The following is a 16,864-nucleotide window of genomic DNA, read 5'->3' on the forward strand; positions in this document are numbered from 1 at the left end:
ACTTCCATTATTTTTTCCACATTGTCTTTCACCGTTTGAGGCTTGACGGGTGCTCTTTTAATTACCTCATCCTGTTGCACCTCCTCCTTCTGAAATGGTGTCCAGTGGCACCTGACTGGAGAATCAGCGCTGCCACCTGGTTTATCTCGATGAACCACCTCCTGATATTCACATAACAGCAGTGGATGGAAACGTGCATGAATGCGCCTTGTCTTTTGCTAAATGTCTCGAAATGTGGTGGAAATTTGCGCTACATTTGGACGGAGACCCGCGTTAAGACACTTCACACAGGATAAAACAAGCCACTGCTGGGCCCAAGACTCATTTTTGCTCTCGATGTCCCACTTTAGTTGCGTTAGAGCATTATCAGGGTGATGTATGTATAGTGTGATCCCAGCAATAAATCAATTTTTTAATAATCTCAAAACCAGTTCCTTTTAATGATAAAAATTAATATATGGTTTTTGTCTCATTGATATCTTGTGTGAAATTATTCAGCTGAAGTACTGTATCTCAACACGGTATCATGAATGAAAGATTAATATTGCTGTATCTTCTATTACATTATGACTTATTCCACTATAACATGCAATTTATGTATTCCCCAGTGTCCCGATCCTAGCCTCAAATTCATTTAGTCTCCGAGCAAGTCTATTGCCAAAGACGCCAAGCTCACCATTTATTCTAATGAAGCTCAGCAACCACATAACGGAATATTTATACTTGAAGCCGCTCAGTCAACATGCTGAAAATGCACTCTTAGCAAATGCCCTGTGAGTCATAGATGGCATCCCCAGGTGAGCAGGCACAGAGAAGCAGGCCTTTGGATTTCTCACACATACTCGTCCTGATGACACATGAAAAGGACAGTCATCTTTTGTTCTTGGGAGTATCACTCTGTCACCTAATAGAATTCCCCAGCAGTCAATAAAATGGATGAATTATGCATGTAGGCCAGCAACAGGGAATTGACAGAGCATGTAAATCAACCCCCTTCCAAAGCCTTCAAGCCATCCGTCTCCTCTCCTCCTTGTCTTCTCGCCCTCATTTATATATGATTGTGTATATTGCAGGGAAAAGCGTGGTGTGGGAAATTTGTTTGCAATTGGACCATTATTGGGCTGCAGTGTAACCCCCTCACACACATGTATCGCATACAAACACACACAGCACCTTATTTACTCTACGGGCGGAGGAAGAAAACTAATGCACGTGAAAACGCAGAGGCACACTTCTGTCCATAGGAAGTCTTCATTGCAGTAGGCCCAAGATAACTTGAAGGAAATTTTTAAAAAAAAACTGATTTTTACCCTGTTGTTCATACCATAGTATATGACTGTTTAACAGTAAGAGCCCCAAAACGTCAGTGATGAGGGTTTAAATCAAACTGCTAGTGTTGCCTCTTAGAAGACTGTGCATCATCCGACCTAATGCTGTACCAGCAGGTGTAAATCAAAGCTCTAAACAATAAAACAATCAGAGAGCAATGATCTCCAAATGCTGTTCTACTGCTAGTATGGAGTTATAATCCTGATGATTCTAGCCCCGGTTGATTTGGCGATACCCGTGGTTACTGCTGGCAACATCGAGTGTGTCTTAATACCGGTAATACAGGTACCGGAGCTGTGATCGAAATGACACCTCTATCGACCACTGGCGACAGCAGGCAACGCCAGTCATGACCTGTATCAAAACTGGGGTTAGTTGTTAATGCCAGTTAATGTCATGCATCACCATGATTCACTGTGAAATTGCCAATCCTCAACAGAAATTTTTGCAGCAGGAACTGTGGATGAATAGCAATGACGCGGCGTTCAAACCACCAGCACTTTTATAATGGTTTGAAGATTTTTGATAGCTCTGACAATGCTCCATGCACTCACAGAATAATTGTTTCTACTTCTCTGGAAATTACAGCACGGCTGAGCAACAAACCAATTTTAAAGAAATTTTGCACCACTCTGCTTTTTACAAGTTGCTTTCAAACAGCAGAATGAATGGCCACTGCGATAAAAATATGGGTAGTGCAACTTCACCTTTCAGCCTCTCAAAGAAGCCTGTCAGAGATACAACCTATCAGCATAAATGGTCTATGATTTCCAGGTGCTCCCTTCTTCAGAGTAACTATTAAAGAGGTTAATGGCAAATGTCTGCCTTGTGCTGAACTCTTAGTAGTGCTTCAGATGTCACTGGAAAACATTGATCCAGCCGACAAATGCAACAGTTACTCAGACCACAGAGCACAATGGCTCCTGCCAAGCTTATTTTTAAGGAGGAAAAATAGAGAATCGTAGTTTCTTGTGATCAAAGTGTCAGAATGTGAGTGTGGAAGTAGACTCCCTGGCCCCCGTACAATCTAATGCAATCCAATACAACTGCTCTGCCCCGTATTCTTCCTTTACGAAGCTTGTAATTTTCGTTTTTGTTAAAAATTTCCGAGAAGGCCGAATTCAACTACACGTTTGTTTGTTACAGCGGTCGTGGTTGGTGGTGGTGTCACACTGGACAACATTATATTGAAATGTGTTTGTAATATTTTACCCCTCAGATGTTGGTGGGACAATACGATAGAAACACCCCTTAATATAATGCAGTTCAGTACAACATCACTGCTAACTACAGCGAAGAGTTAAGATCCATGTGAATATGAGTAGAAACTTTAACTATTCTGCTCCACATATGGTTAGTGTTCTGCTTGGGAACTCAAATTTCTTCAACACTGGTAGAATGATAGATGGCGGCAGCACTGGGGTAAGGTAGTGGAGTGGCCCTGCTGGCATGTGTTGCTGAGAAAACAGTCTCCGGCACATCACAAACTCACACGCTTCCTATCGTATCATCTATTTTTTATTTTATTTTTCATTTTTATTTTCAAGTAGGAATTGAGGATAAGAGGAATACATTGGCTGTGGGCCATTGGCTTAATCTACTGTCGGTTGCATGGTTTGTTTGTTCTAAAACATCGGAATAGGCACCAATAAATTCTACTAATGTACAAATGGTATTTTACCTCTAAAAGATAATACTGTGCAGCATCATTAGTCGAAATAGAACCGATAATATGGGGCTTTATTCACTGACCTGCACATTGTCTCTCGCGGCAAAAAAGCTATTCACCAGCAGTGCTTCACTGTGGCTCTCCACCACACATTATGTGGGTATATGTCCTATTTAATGGCTTCATAATCCGGTGGAGTACTGTAGTTTTGCAGACGTGACACGTCATGGGACACACTGGGTTCACGCGGCTTCAAGCGATCTGGAGGGCCCACAAGAGCCATCTTAAAGTATATTACGCAAGTTATGTGCTGCTGGCTTCATTTTAATAAGCACTAATCAAATGATCGGTTTATTCTCTGGGACCCTGGTGGGAGGGAGGGGGGGCAAATAAAGTCAGGTATGCAAGAGTTGTTTTTGTCTCCGGGGCCTTGCAGCTTTCCATTATGAGCCAGAGGAAAACAAAAACACTTTCATGTTTCATGGCTGAGTCAGTTAAGAAGCCCCAGCCTGTGTTGTTGGCACCAGGTTGTTTCTCACATTCATTTATATTTGTTCATTCATGCATTTACTTCCTTAGCTAGTCTGGCTTTTCTCGTCTCTCCTTTGCCTCTTACACTTGTTTCCCCAAACATCTTAGCTAATATATGAACAGGAACGGGTAAAAAACCAAATGTGTTTTATAGGCAGGTGAAATCATTTGGATCTGCCGTTTGTGGCTGTAAAATAAAATCGCGCTCCTTCCAGCACGCCTTGAACGTGATTCAAATTCGTGGAACTGTCACGGTCAAAAGGGGGGAAGCTCAGTTTGTGTTCACTTCGAGCCACACCACCTGGAGCAGCGCAGATGTTAGCATTCATGGTGCAGGGAGAGATGGGTTGGGATGGTGGATGGGTTGGTAGATACAGAGAGAGAGAGAGAGAGAGAGAGGAATGTAGGGAGTGGAAAAATAAATTTAATCTGAACGAAGGAAAATAAGAAGGGAGAGAGACCAATAAAAGTTTCAAGATAGAGATTGCTACTCATCCATTAATAATGAATCCCCTCTTTTGTTGTGACTGGTGTGATTTCAAATGCCCCCCCTTTGTTCTGCAGATAGCACGACCCATGCCCAGCCACTGTCACAGCACTTCTGATTGCTCTGTGACAGCATATTGCACTGCCTCCATCAATTTACACACAGACCCACAGTTCTTCGGCGATCTGCGGCTTCCCCTCGCCCAGGTGTACTGACCTTGCCGCCGCGCTCGTGTTACGGAAGGCTGAGTCACCGCTCACACGCACCAAATGTGTTCTTTCTTCCTTAAGCCCTTCCCTGAAGTCTCCGTGGCTGCCACTGCCTTCAAAGCTGAGTGGCAGAGCAGGGGGACGAATTGTGTTAGAGACGTCTGCATGTTGACAGGACATTCTCAACACTTTTTCTGGGCCAGCGAAAAATACTACAGAGGAGCAGAGGGAGGAGGATATTTTTGTTCTTTTCCAACATTTTGAAACTGATGAAGGATGTTTTTAGGTCTTAAGATAAGGAAAGTCCAAATCTACTCGTCTTTGATAGGTAAACTACATTTTACGCAGCTTTTCTCAGATCTTAGCCGAATATAACAACATTATGCATCATATATGCCACAACAGACAATATGGAAAGTTGTAGCTGTTGGAAGTGGAATTAGTAAAAACCCTCGACACAAATCCGAGCAAGCCCAATTAGCATCATTGCACCTAGTCTGCCTGACACTTTTACCCTGTCGCTTGCACTGTATGTGTGTATCCACGTGTGCATCTGCGGTTTTGTTACAAGATAAAAAGTGACAGTGGAAACGGTGAGCTAATTCAACAGCTCTTTGTAGGCGAATACGGATAATGCCGTTTTAATTAGCAGCATCTCCCACCAAGGGCCTGCAGTTAGTGTAAAAGATGTCATACCCTTACAGCAGGCACCTTGTCTTAATATAAATGACCACAAGTAGAGAGAGCTGCCTCACAATAGTGCGAGGTGTCTTCGAGCCAATTTGCTTTGTCTCCCTCCCTCGTGGTCTGTAAACGGTAACACACTCCTTTTCCCGAGCACTTTGGCTGCTACAGATAGAACTAAGATAGAATAAGAAATCGCCTGGTGGTTTAATACGTGCCGAATGTTCCTCTTTCAAGTACCAGAGGAAGCTGTCAAAGCCCTTTATGGTGCATGCGGCTCGAAAGGCCGAAGAATCTGAATAGTTGTCCCCGTGAGACCGACCGCAGGAATACCTGGCTCCTCAAACTCGGAGATGTCTTTCAGAGGAATTTTTCATTGAGCAGGGTTTCTTTCTGCCTCCCAGCAGAATCAGCCTTCCTCTCTAATGTGCACAGGAAGTAATCAATGTACAACATTTGGCATTTTCAGAGGTTCTTTGTTACCTTCTGCAGTCTCAGAATCCAAAAAAGGCAGCAGCCTTCTTTATTTTACCCTTTTCTTCCCCCTTGAAGACCCAACAGTGCTGTGTCAGGCTTTTTTTTTCCTGAGTACTTAAGTTTTATTTGTGTGTTTTTTCTTTATTATACAATCTACATCTGTCAGAAATGACCTAGTGTACTGTTTAATACGCCCGTGTGTCCTGTCAGTCTGAACGGGGTCAACATGGCTCTCTTGACCTGACTTCATAACCCCCGCTTCTGGCCAGGGTTTAACAGCAGATCTCACCCTGCTCAGATCTGTTATGAATGGGTGAGCACTGGTTCACTGTAATTGCTGTGATTACTGCAGAATTGATATAGTATTACTACAGCAGTAGAAATTGCTGGCAACTTCTACCCAAACAAACAAATGATCTAATTCTTAATCTAGATAATCTTAATCATTAAAATTTATGAAGTTTATAATAGAAGTAAAGTTAGAAATATGGGTCATGTGTTTACAATGACAACCATGCATTAGCCTGTCACAGGAGCCTAGAAAAGAAGGGTGTGATTTATTATACGCCCAACTCAGGTTTTTTGTGTGAGATTGGTTATAGCAGCCCACTACCGTTGATGCAAAAAAGTCTAAAACTGCATTTAAATCTTTAAGTTGTTCATTTTCCAAGCCCTGCAACTTTTTTTTCAGGAACTAAAGTCCTGATCGGTTGTAGGACAGTGAGTCTAAGTAACCTAAAACTACGACCGTTGAATCTGCTGTACGATTTTCTGCTAGCGCTAAAGTTAATTCGTCTCGTTTATCCTTACAGTGCATGTTTTTAAAAAAAAAAAAAAAGTGATGTCATTTTGGTGACAGCAGGCCAGGTGCCACTCAAATGCTGCGCTCCAGCACAGAGAGGCAAGCAGATGAGCTCGAAGGCCAACGCTGCCAAGACCCAGAGCTAGTCTGGCAGGGAGAAAAAAGCAGCTCATGTGGGAGCTCTAGCTAGTTAGCAGTTTGTTTAAGACTAAATCAACCCGCAGCATAGGGTTGTTTTCCTCAGTGCACTCTTTACCTCGGCATGCATCCTCACTCCTCAGTGCAGAAACCATTAAGCACTGATCTTGCTCTCGTCAGCTGCCTCTTGCTTGCTGTGGCCCTCTCTGGGTTTTTATCTTCTCCAGCCGACCCGCTGCTCTCGCTTTTCTCCCTGCCTCCCTGTTTCTCTCTTTCTGAATGCAGCGCTCTCTCCTTAAGCTATTGATTTCTGTTTTCTTTTCTCTCAGCCTCCTCCTACTCCCATGCTCCACTGGTTGTTGAATCAAGCTAGAGCCTGGCCACAGACTGCTTCGCCCTGGGCCTATAGGGAAAATCAAAGTTGAGACTGTTTAAAATGGAGGAGGGTCACCGGTTCGAACAGGGGCTATACACACAGCTATGTGGGGATTAGGATTAGGTGTAAAAAGTTTAGAATAATAAATATTTATGATTGCAAAGCATGACCTGGTTGTTACACTTGTTATTCAGTTTCCATTCAGCTAGTCCTATCTCCTGCCCCTCTGTTGCAGTATGTAAATGTACGTCTTGATACACGAAGAGATTGATATTTGTTAACATTTAAGAAGAATATATTTGATTGGAAGTTTGAGCACAACACCCAAGCAAACGGTGCTCGCAGCCTTTACGAGCAAAGGAAAGGAAATAACTGTGTGATGTTCACTGGTTGTGGGTGTTTTCGATAACCTTATGAAAATGGAAAATTTTGCTTCGGATATTACTCTTGTCAATACCGGATGACTAGAAACAGAAATTCTTAAAGTCACAATCACTTCTTCTTGATGTTAGGTCGCTGTATTGTCACCGCAGCTATTTAAGAGCTGATGAAAGAAAATGAAAACATTTGTTAAGGCAATGTAACAACACACTACACGCCCCAGCTGTAGCTTCAATAAGACAAGCACTCTAATGTATAGTCTAAGGTGATGCATACTGGACAATACATTATGCCATCTGTCCATATATACATGTATCTCATTAAAAAAAGATTTAAAAAAAAAATTCTTTAAAATGCATTGGATTCCACTACAAGAAGGATGACCCAATGTTATGTTTTATTCCTATCTGATTCTAGTTATATCACCAGATCTCCAAATCCAGACCGATTTATAAATCACGATTGTTGAGAAGAATTACAAATCGCATTCTTTTCAGGGCGGTTGACTCGGCTTTCAGTACATTCTTATTTATTCAGAGAGTCGGTGAGAGGCGACGGAGCAACAGAAGCGAGGAAGGGATGGGGAGTTAACCTCAGGTCAGTAGGGGAACGAGGAGCTCCAGTGGCTGCAGCCTTTACCGTGCAGTGATCTGAAGAAGCAAGAGGGGAGCATGCTTCCTGGAAATGGGCTGTAATGACTTTTTACATATTTTATTAAGTCTGGGGGGGAAGGACAAGGTACAGGGTCAGCAGCCTGAGGCCTCCTGCTTGTGATGTGCACAGTGTTAGTGCACGTAAAGCAAAGCCCCAAATAAAGGTCATTAATACTGTTTAGAAGCAGAAGAAAAGACTCGTTCATAGTCGGATCTAACTAATTTTCTCCGTCTCTTCCTGATTCCAGTGAGGGTCGTGTGGAGGTTCTGGGAGGAGGCAGTCTCCAGATCTCCAATCTCACAGAGGAGGATGCCGGCGTCTACACCTGCATGGTGGACAATTCTAACACCACCATTGAAGCCCAGGCCCAACTCACAGTACAAGGTACCCTTATCAGCCCACATCGTCTGCTTTCTGTTGTTAGGACCAGAGGTAAAAAACTAGGGTATGTGGTGTAAGCAATTTACGGGGGCACAAAATCATAGCGGTGCCAAAAGCAGAGATCAAAAAGTATCCATATAAAATATATGTACATATAAGATATATGGATACTAGGAATAGGAATAACAGAAAGATTTGAGCTGCGCATGTTGCTGGTAGGAAAAAATATATAGACAAGTACTAGAAATAGAAGATGCTGAAAAAGTAGCTGGCTTTTTTTTTTTTTTTTTTTTTTTTTTTCCCCCCAGTTACCAGACAACTGACTGAGACGACACACACACACATTGCACCACTGCAATGGAAACAGCATTGTGTGTCTATCTACTTGTGACCAAATTCATTCAATCAGACTCATCACACATGTTTTTTTTTTAAATATTAAGTGAATATTAGACAGAATAGGTTTTGTTCCCTGTTACATTACAACAACACTACACATTCCTGTTTATGTCTGTAATCTAATTTTCTATAATTATAATTGTCTATAATGTAAAACAACAAATGATTGGCAGTCTATGGGCTCCCCCTCCATCTGATGCTAGGCGAATTCTGTGAAGAAACTGCTGATGCTGTTGTATTAATCACTCAAAATTCAGTGCTGATGAGCACATTTGAATTGTAGATATACTGGAATTTGAGACCCCCCCCCCCATTTATTTATTTATTTATTAGTAGTGTTAATTATCACACTTTCACATGAAACAGCTGTTAAATCCCGAATGAACGCTAACTAATCCTCACTTTCCCACCTCAACAGTAGGAACCTAATTTGTACAAGACTTGTCTGTAATAAATCCATAAATAAGTACTTACTAAATCTACTAAACCCCTACCTGTGTCTCAAGGCAAAATACAAAAATGAAAAAGTAAAGCATAAAGAAACATGTAAAAACCCGACTAGAATGTATGATGTGACCACTGGTAAAAGTCCACAGAGATCAATACATTTTTGACAAATTTGTGGAAGAATACATTAACGGTTTTGAACAAAGGATACTGATATTCGGGACTGTAAAGGTAATTACACTTTGGTGAACTTTGACTCAACACTCGGTGCTTATTTTTCTGTGTTCCTCCAACACCTGTTTTTTGTCTGCTTCGCTCCTCCCAAACATTTATAAAACTGTCCTTTGAACTGTCCTGTCGTTAAACCCTGTATCTAAAGTCACTCTCACCCTTTCCCGATGTGATGACAATAGTTGAGGCAGGTCAAAGTTGTTCAGTTCTGCAGGGGTATATCTGTACACGTTGCATCATATTGTTTATTTTTCATTATTTACTTAATGAATTGACAGTCAGTTTCTCAAATAGTATTGATCTCGTTGGGTAACTCTTTCAGACATCCACTAGATATTCAGACTAGGTACATAGTGTTACTGATTGAGGTAAAATCACTGCATCGGATCTTTAAAATATCAGAAACACCCACAGTAATTGCATTGTAGTCGCAATTGTAAGACTGTGTTTGTGAGAAAAATACACACAAAAACACAGATGTCCCATGTGTATTTGTATGCTTTCCCCAGCCGAATCAAGTCAGCAGGATTTGGTGTAAAATAACTTTAGAGTACAGAAACACCCTGAGGCTCATTTGCAGGTTCATTGCATTTCAAGCACAGCCACATCCCCTTCATCTCTTCGTCACCCCTCCACCACCCTTTCATCATTTCCCGTCACTCACTGTGATTAAAGGAGACAGTAATGGAAAATCGGATCAGGTCACAGGAGGACATCAGTCTTCACTTGTTTTCAGTCTTCAAGTCTGTCCACTGAATTCCCTCTGAAAACCTTCGTGTCTCCGACCTGACCCCTGCCAGCCTCCCCCGTTCACTGTGACGAGACTGCACAGGACTGATCGGCATTCCTGAAATATTGCTGCAAGACATCAGTCATTTTAACACAATACAATAGTTTAATTAGTTCCCAAGCTGTAGACTCACAGGCCTAAGTGCATTTGATTCATCCAGATTTATGAAGAAGCCAGAATGTGGCATTGATTTGCTCCCTTGACAACAGCAGTGACACTTGAAAGGTCAGTTGATTCCCTCAAGAAGTAGTTACACTTGTAAAAGACACTCATACAAATCAATGGGGTATGAATCTATACGAACGAAAAAAAAAAAAGATTTTATTCCTACAACAGACCCCCCCCCCCCAAAAAACACCTTCGGGCTTCTTTTGCTACAGTAACAAGGAGATATTGTGTGTCTATGTACCAGTGGATTTTCATAAACACCGGACAGCACAGTAGAAGGTGCGGAGAGCCAGCCAGGGATTTGATAAGGTAAAAAGCTGTTACCTTTCGCCGGGAGATAGCTTGAGGGGTCTGTGACGCAGCTGGTGCTTATCAGTGCAAGGAGAGAAGCGTGAGGTCTGCAGCAGGTGTGTGTGTGCATATACACACGAATACACAACCGCGCATACATCATGATGCCACACCAGGTCAATGATGCACTCACTCTGTACACCTGTATGCATTCACTAGCAAATGTGTGTATTCACTTGTGCGTGGTTTTCAGATTCACATATTATTCAAACATTGAACCTGCCTCACCTGGTGGCTCTTCGGTTAACTTACGCCTCCTTGGATTTAGTAGTTAGACATCCATTTTCAATCCGTGATCTTACACATACTACGGTAGCTTATTCCTCTGTGCCACAATGCCACATCGTTGCACTGGATGGCGTGTGTGTGTGTGTGTGTGTGTGTGTGTGTGTGTGTGTGTGTGTGTGTGTGTGTGTGTGTGTGTGTGTGTGTGTGTGTGTGTGTTTTGTTTTTTTTTTTTTTAAGATGAACATGGCCGCTGGCTAATATACACAATCCCGCTGCAGTTAATACTCACAGTTGCACCAAATCTATAGCTGAAAATAGCCCCCCCAGCAAATGCACTGTGTACTCCTGAATTTACACTGACCATGTACCTGTCGCACATTTGGAGCAGAGCTCAAAGAAAAGTTCTGGACAGGAAAGTGTAGCTTTCGGTCTCGTTCAGGAAAGACAGATTTCACCAGGGCAGAGCTTGGTAGCAAACAACAACGGATTAACTGTACTCTTTACTATCATAACAGTTGAATGCTGTTTGCTTTTTGCTGAAAAGCTTATATCTATGGACAAAACAACTGAACAAACAATGATACCTCTTTACAATGTGAAGTGATTGGCAAACAGCTTCAGAAGAGATAATTCCAGCGGCTGGCAATAAGTAAGCGAAAGGTATCCGAGAGCAGTGTGTGTAGTGTATATGTATTATCAAAATGCCAGTGGAATGAGGAGGTTTAAAGTCTTTATTTCTAGACACAACCGCAATCCGACATTGTAGTGAAGCTAATGGAAAAACTTGGTCTTCTACTTGGCCTTTTTGAAGAATGTCAGGCTCTAAACACCAGTGTTAACAGAGTTGTTTAGCTCAACCATCCACTCACATATACAGCAGGGGGCCTGCACAGGCACACGGCTGTATGTCGACACACTTGCATGTGTTTGTATGATTGCTGTATGTTTGTGCGAGTGTGTGTTCTGTTCAGTATGACCTTGCCGTGACATCTCACCCTATATTAGAGCTGGCGAGAGGATAAATGGGGCCAGAGGCGGCAGCAGCTTTTGATTACGGTCTTGCGTGCCTGGGGCACCACCCAGACCTGGACACTCTGTATGCGTGTGTTTGCGAGACAGAAATAGCTTCTCCGCAAACGTTTCCACTTTTATATGACTCCAAGTTTAGTGACCCTCATCTATCATGGCCTCAAGCTATCATGTCATCAACTTTGATTGTTCTTTCCATTTCCTGTGCTAACGTGCAGGAAGTCCTTGCCCCCTGTAAAAAGTTCATGTCTTTCCTATGGGCTGAGGACTCTAGATTTATAACTGCAGACAGCAGGAGGTTTTTTTACCTTGTTATAGAAATGGGCAAAAATGGAAACATAAAAAACCCTAGCTATGCTAAATTTCAGCTTACACCTTCTTCTTTACCCTTTCGTAGCAAGGGAAGTGATTTAAAAAAATAAGCCATTAATCGTACAGCACATTCACATACTTTGGGCAGCTCACATTGTTCTAAAAAAAAAAACAGGTGACTGCAACTTAACAAAAGTCAAAGCATGTGTGGCGTCGATTGACATATCAGTAGAAAATGTTGCAGAGGGATTTTTTTCCCCTGAACTCAAACGTATTTTTGCCAACTAGTGACAGGAATAGTTTGCTGTAAATGACGCATGGAAGAGTTACGGACTTTATAAGATTTGGCGGATATTTTAGTCTGTTTTACTTTAGCGCACCATCTTCCCGCCCTCCCAGCGTCACGGTTATATTCTGCCTGAAATAACAAGAAACTTTCCATATCGCTTTTAAAAGAACACTAAACTGATAAGGAACAACACCCACAGGCACACACCTTTTCCTTTTTTCATGGGGGGTTTATCTTAACCAGTGGGGCAAGAGATGTATGAAGGTGTCTCTGTCAGATTCCTGTCTATGCCTTCTCTTGTGTCTGCATTCATCTGTGCCTGCTATTTATTTCAGGTAGCGCCACATCTGCATGACACCAGGAACATGCAAGAAACTCTGTGTGTGTGTGTGTGTGTGTGTGTGTGTGTGTGTCTGTGTGTGTGTGTGTGTGTGTGTGTGTGTGTGTGTGTGTGTGTGTGTGTGTGTGTGTGTGTGTCTGTGTCTGTGTGTGTGTCTGTTTTGTTGCAAAGTCTCCAGCATTTTGTTTTGCCAGAGCCACTGTGTGAGTCTATCCTATGTTGCTACTTCTGCTGTGGGGAACCCAGTGATTGAGCAGTTGGTTTTTGACGTCCTGTTAAGTTTTAACGCCTTTGTGGTCTAGAAGATGCCCATCATTACAGACATTATTGATAATCTACAGCGAAATGTAGGTCTACAGGTAAAAATGTATTTACCCAGAACTTTAGAAATAGCTACTGTCTATAAATCCTAAACTGTTACTGTATCAGTATTCAAGAAAAACGAACAATGCCTCTACCCACGCGTAATTGAAGTTAACCCACCAAAACCCTATCACATTCAAGGCTTATAGTCTTTAGGCTCGACCTCATGACAACCGGAGCATGATGTTAACATATTTGTAAATAAACAATCTTTCTTTTAACAAGAATGTTGCTATGACAATAATTAAGTTTCGGGAAACATGACACCCAGTGGCGGATGCATCAGTTTGCCTGAGATTCTCCTATGATTGACTGATTAATAGTGCGTTTTAAAGTAAAATATGCAGTATAAAACAAAAGTGAAATTATCCGTGTTTTGTTTGTTATTCAATACACTTCCAACAGGAGGCTAAGTAGTAACAATTTGTTTTAGAGCTCTACTTTACTAAGAATTGTTCTTGCTCTGAAATGAACGCACTGCACAGAGGAAACGCCTTGAACTCCTCTACATGCTCCAACCAAACCATCGAGCGGGCTTTGTTTCACCATTTGATGGACGATCTCAGGCCTCTGCTTTCGCTCAATTCTAGTAATTTTAGAACCATCAGAGAGTCTCCACAAAAAACGTCGGAAGACCGAACTCCCTCTCTGTCGCTCTGCCTCTAACAGGACATTATTCTTTGCTCAATGACTAGAAAAGCAAGCACAGCGCATCTTTTTTGTTTGCTTTGGCCAGGATTAAGAGTAAAGCTATTATCTTTGGAAGAGCAGGATGGGTAACTAGTGCAGCCCGAGCTCCACTTGGCCTCAGAGCAAACTGTGACTGCCCAAGAGCTATTGTTTAACTTTGTGAAGCTGACTGGACTCTGGCCAAGCTAGTGAAGTGGTAGCATGTCTTTCATTTTTGGAATCCTTTAGTTTCAGCAATCTTACATTAGGCCTTAATAGATTGCTGCTGTAGCCCAAATGATGGAGAGTAATAAGTCATTTATTTCACCTTTTGACTCATCCCAGCAAGCCAAAAATACGCCAACTGCAACAGCTGCTTTCTCTTAGGTTTTTTGCTTTGATATTTCATCGTTTTTGTCAGTATCAATAGATGGAGGCTGGCCTCTTCCCCCACTCAGTATGTCTTTATTCGGTTTACTCCTGGCTAATCTGCCCAGAATCCCTTTAGGAATCCTGTGAGGTTTTGTTTTAAAAAGCTCACAGTGAGACACACACATGACCTTTTTGTGGCCCTCTCGTAGCAGATCGCTGGAGTCAGTGTAAGTCTGCATTAAAGCTTCTTTTACTGAGCCACAGGCTAAAGAGATAATACCAGCCCCAAAGAACTGGCATTGGAGATTTTTCAGCTATTCTCTCTCCTCCATATTTGTTTTGATGATTTTTTTTTCTCCCTCTTTTGCGCATCTGCATTTCCTTTTTGTTTTTCTGTCTCTGTTGGATTTCTCTTTTCATTAAGGCAGCAAAGGCACTGCAGAGTATAATAGGCTAAGAAACATGCCGTTCTAGCAAACACACCCCAAACATACCCTCTTTAGCCCATTAAAGGTACCACATGGAATTTTTACCATATACAAACACATTTCTATTTCCATTTAGCATTGAGCAGTTTAGGATTCAGATTTAGCTTTAACAAACCTTAACTGTGTACATCGTTATGGTCTGACAGACATTTTGAATTTTTCTTACTTCATAATATCTTACGGATATATTTATTTGCAAATCCACTTTGAATTTTAGTTCTCTGTTGTCACATCAGTCGCCAAAAAATCCTTCTCTGCATCCTTTTTCCAAATGCGACGAAGTTCACCTTCATATGTATGTTTCGTGCCGCAAATAGCCAATTAAGGAAGGTCATTAGCGTGTTGTTGCATTGATGGCCCCCGCACGCACGCATGCACGCACGCACACTATGACACACGTCACACTCTGTCGAGTCCTGATAGCTTCTACCAGCCCCTACCTCAACCCCAACCTTTATTGGTGTATTTAGTCGTTCTACTCATTGCCTAGTCCAATAGGTTCCAAATGTCTGACCTCCATTTAGAGAAAATGGTGCATGTCTGCTCGGCTGGAGTGAGGAAGGGGGAGGCTGAAGATGGAGAGATAGACAGGGAGTTATACGAAGATTTAGAGTTGGGAAAAAATGGGAGGCTGAGTGGTGAAACAGAGGGAGAGGGAGAGATAAAGAGAGCCACAGGGTACCAGTCACCATCAAATATACACACGTATGTATATATGTATATATATATATATGTGTGTGTGTGTGTGTGTGTGTGTGTGCGTGTTTGTGCGTGTTTGTACGTGTGTGTATGTCTCTATATGTATATGTATATATATGCATATATATAGATATATGTGAATGTGTGTATATGTGTATATATGTCGATGTGCATGTGTATATGGGTGTCTATATGTATGTATGTATGTATGTATATATATGTATGTGTGTGTATGTATGTGCTTATATGTATGAAAAACGTATACAAATACAATGAATGTGCACAGATTGAGTATAGATGGACAGAAACATGTGCGCATATGTTAGCAGAAACTTACACATGTACACTTGTATTACTCCAACAAAATACACCCATACACACACTACCTCCCGGGAAGGAAGCACACACAGTTATGTACAGCATATAGCACCAGTAATAATGGGATGAAACAAGTATCCAGACTTGTTTAAAATTATTCATGTTCACACACGGCTCAGCCATACACACACTCACTCACTCACTCACTCTCTCACTCTCTCTCTCACACACACACACACACACACACACACACACACACACACACACACACACACACACACACACACAGCACAGCACAGCACAGCACAGCACAGCACAGCACAGCACAGCACAGCACAGCTAATAGAGGCAAATATCCAGGGGACACCACACTGTGAAACACATTATTCACAGCTCACACACCCCCCTGCAGGGGACATGAGTATATACACACAGGCATATACACACGCGCACAAACGCACACACAGCACGGTGATGGCCGTCTTCACAGTCATACAGTGATCCAGTCTACGAGCGTCACCGTCCTCATTTCCATCCATGTCTCAGTTGTCAATATTCACCAGAGTAGCTCACAGAAAAGTCCAGATGCTCATTAAGCAAAGCGAAGGAAGCTTTCAGTATTCTTTGGCACTATTCAGACGTTTCACGTTTGACCTGTTCTGCTACGTTATGTGGTTGGAAAACTGGAATTTGTAAGTAAGCGAAAAAAGCACGATGCTGCTTTTGCTTGAAGCACTAAAAGTTGGGATGCTAATACACTGTTAAATATGTTTAAATTGCATTTTCTACTATAAGTCTTCATTTGGAGATTTATTTCCCATAATACACTTTGAAAATCATAGTGACATGCATGAATTTGTCATTAAAAAAGTTGAACCCATGGACTTATAGGTATAGCTAGCAAGGCCACATGACGAGAACAGTGAAGAGAGTGGGTCATGTTTTTTACCTGCAACCCCAAATTAAAGTACAGGTCTCTATTTTGACTATACAATAGCCAACACCAGCAAATAGAGTCCAAAGAGCACACTTATTGGTACTTATTGGTATTTGAAAAAATAGGGTGGCATACGATGTTGAAATCGTTTAGTTTATTTTACCTATTTATACCGTAGTAGTCAATTAGACTTTTGTTTTGATAGATTACATGATCACAACTGGTATTGCTGTCTGTTCCAGCTGTTTAAATGACTGCAAAGCCTACACCGATAATTCCCCACAATTATCCTGTTTACATGAATATCCAGAGGAAG

The 16,864-nt window shown here is 41.9% G+C and overlaps 1 protein-coding gene across 13 annotated transcripts in view; it reads left to right on the plus strand.

Annotated features, from left to right (window-relative positions):
- Positions 1–16,864, plus strand: part of neo1a (neogenin 1a) — a 173,005-nt gene that overhangs the window by 107,928 nt on the left and 48,213 nt on the right. For all 13 annotated transcript variants that reach the window (XM_040127623.1, XM_040127631.1, XM_040127550.1 and 10 more), the window contains one exon: positions 7,985–8,121. In XM_040127623.1, coding sequence (XP_039983557.1) covers positions 7,985–8,121 — 137 coding nt within the window. The remainder of the gene's footprint in view (positions 1–7,984; positions 8,122–16,864) is intronic.

This window comes from Xiphias gladius, chromosome 1 (assembly GCF_016859285.1).
Source record: "Xiphias gladius isolate SHS-SW01 ecotype Sanya breed wild chromosome 1, ASM1685928v1, whole genome shotgun sequence".
Lineage (NCBI taxonomy): Eukaryota > Metazoa > Chordata > Actinopteri > Istiophoriformes > Xiphiidae > Xiphias > Xiphias gladius.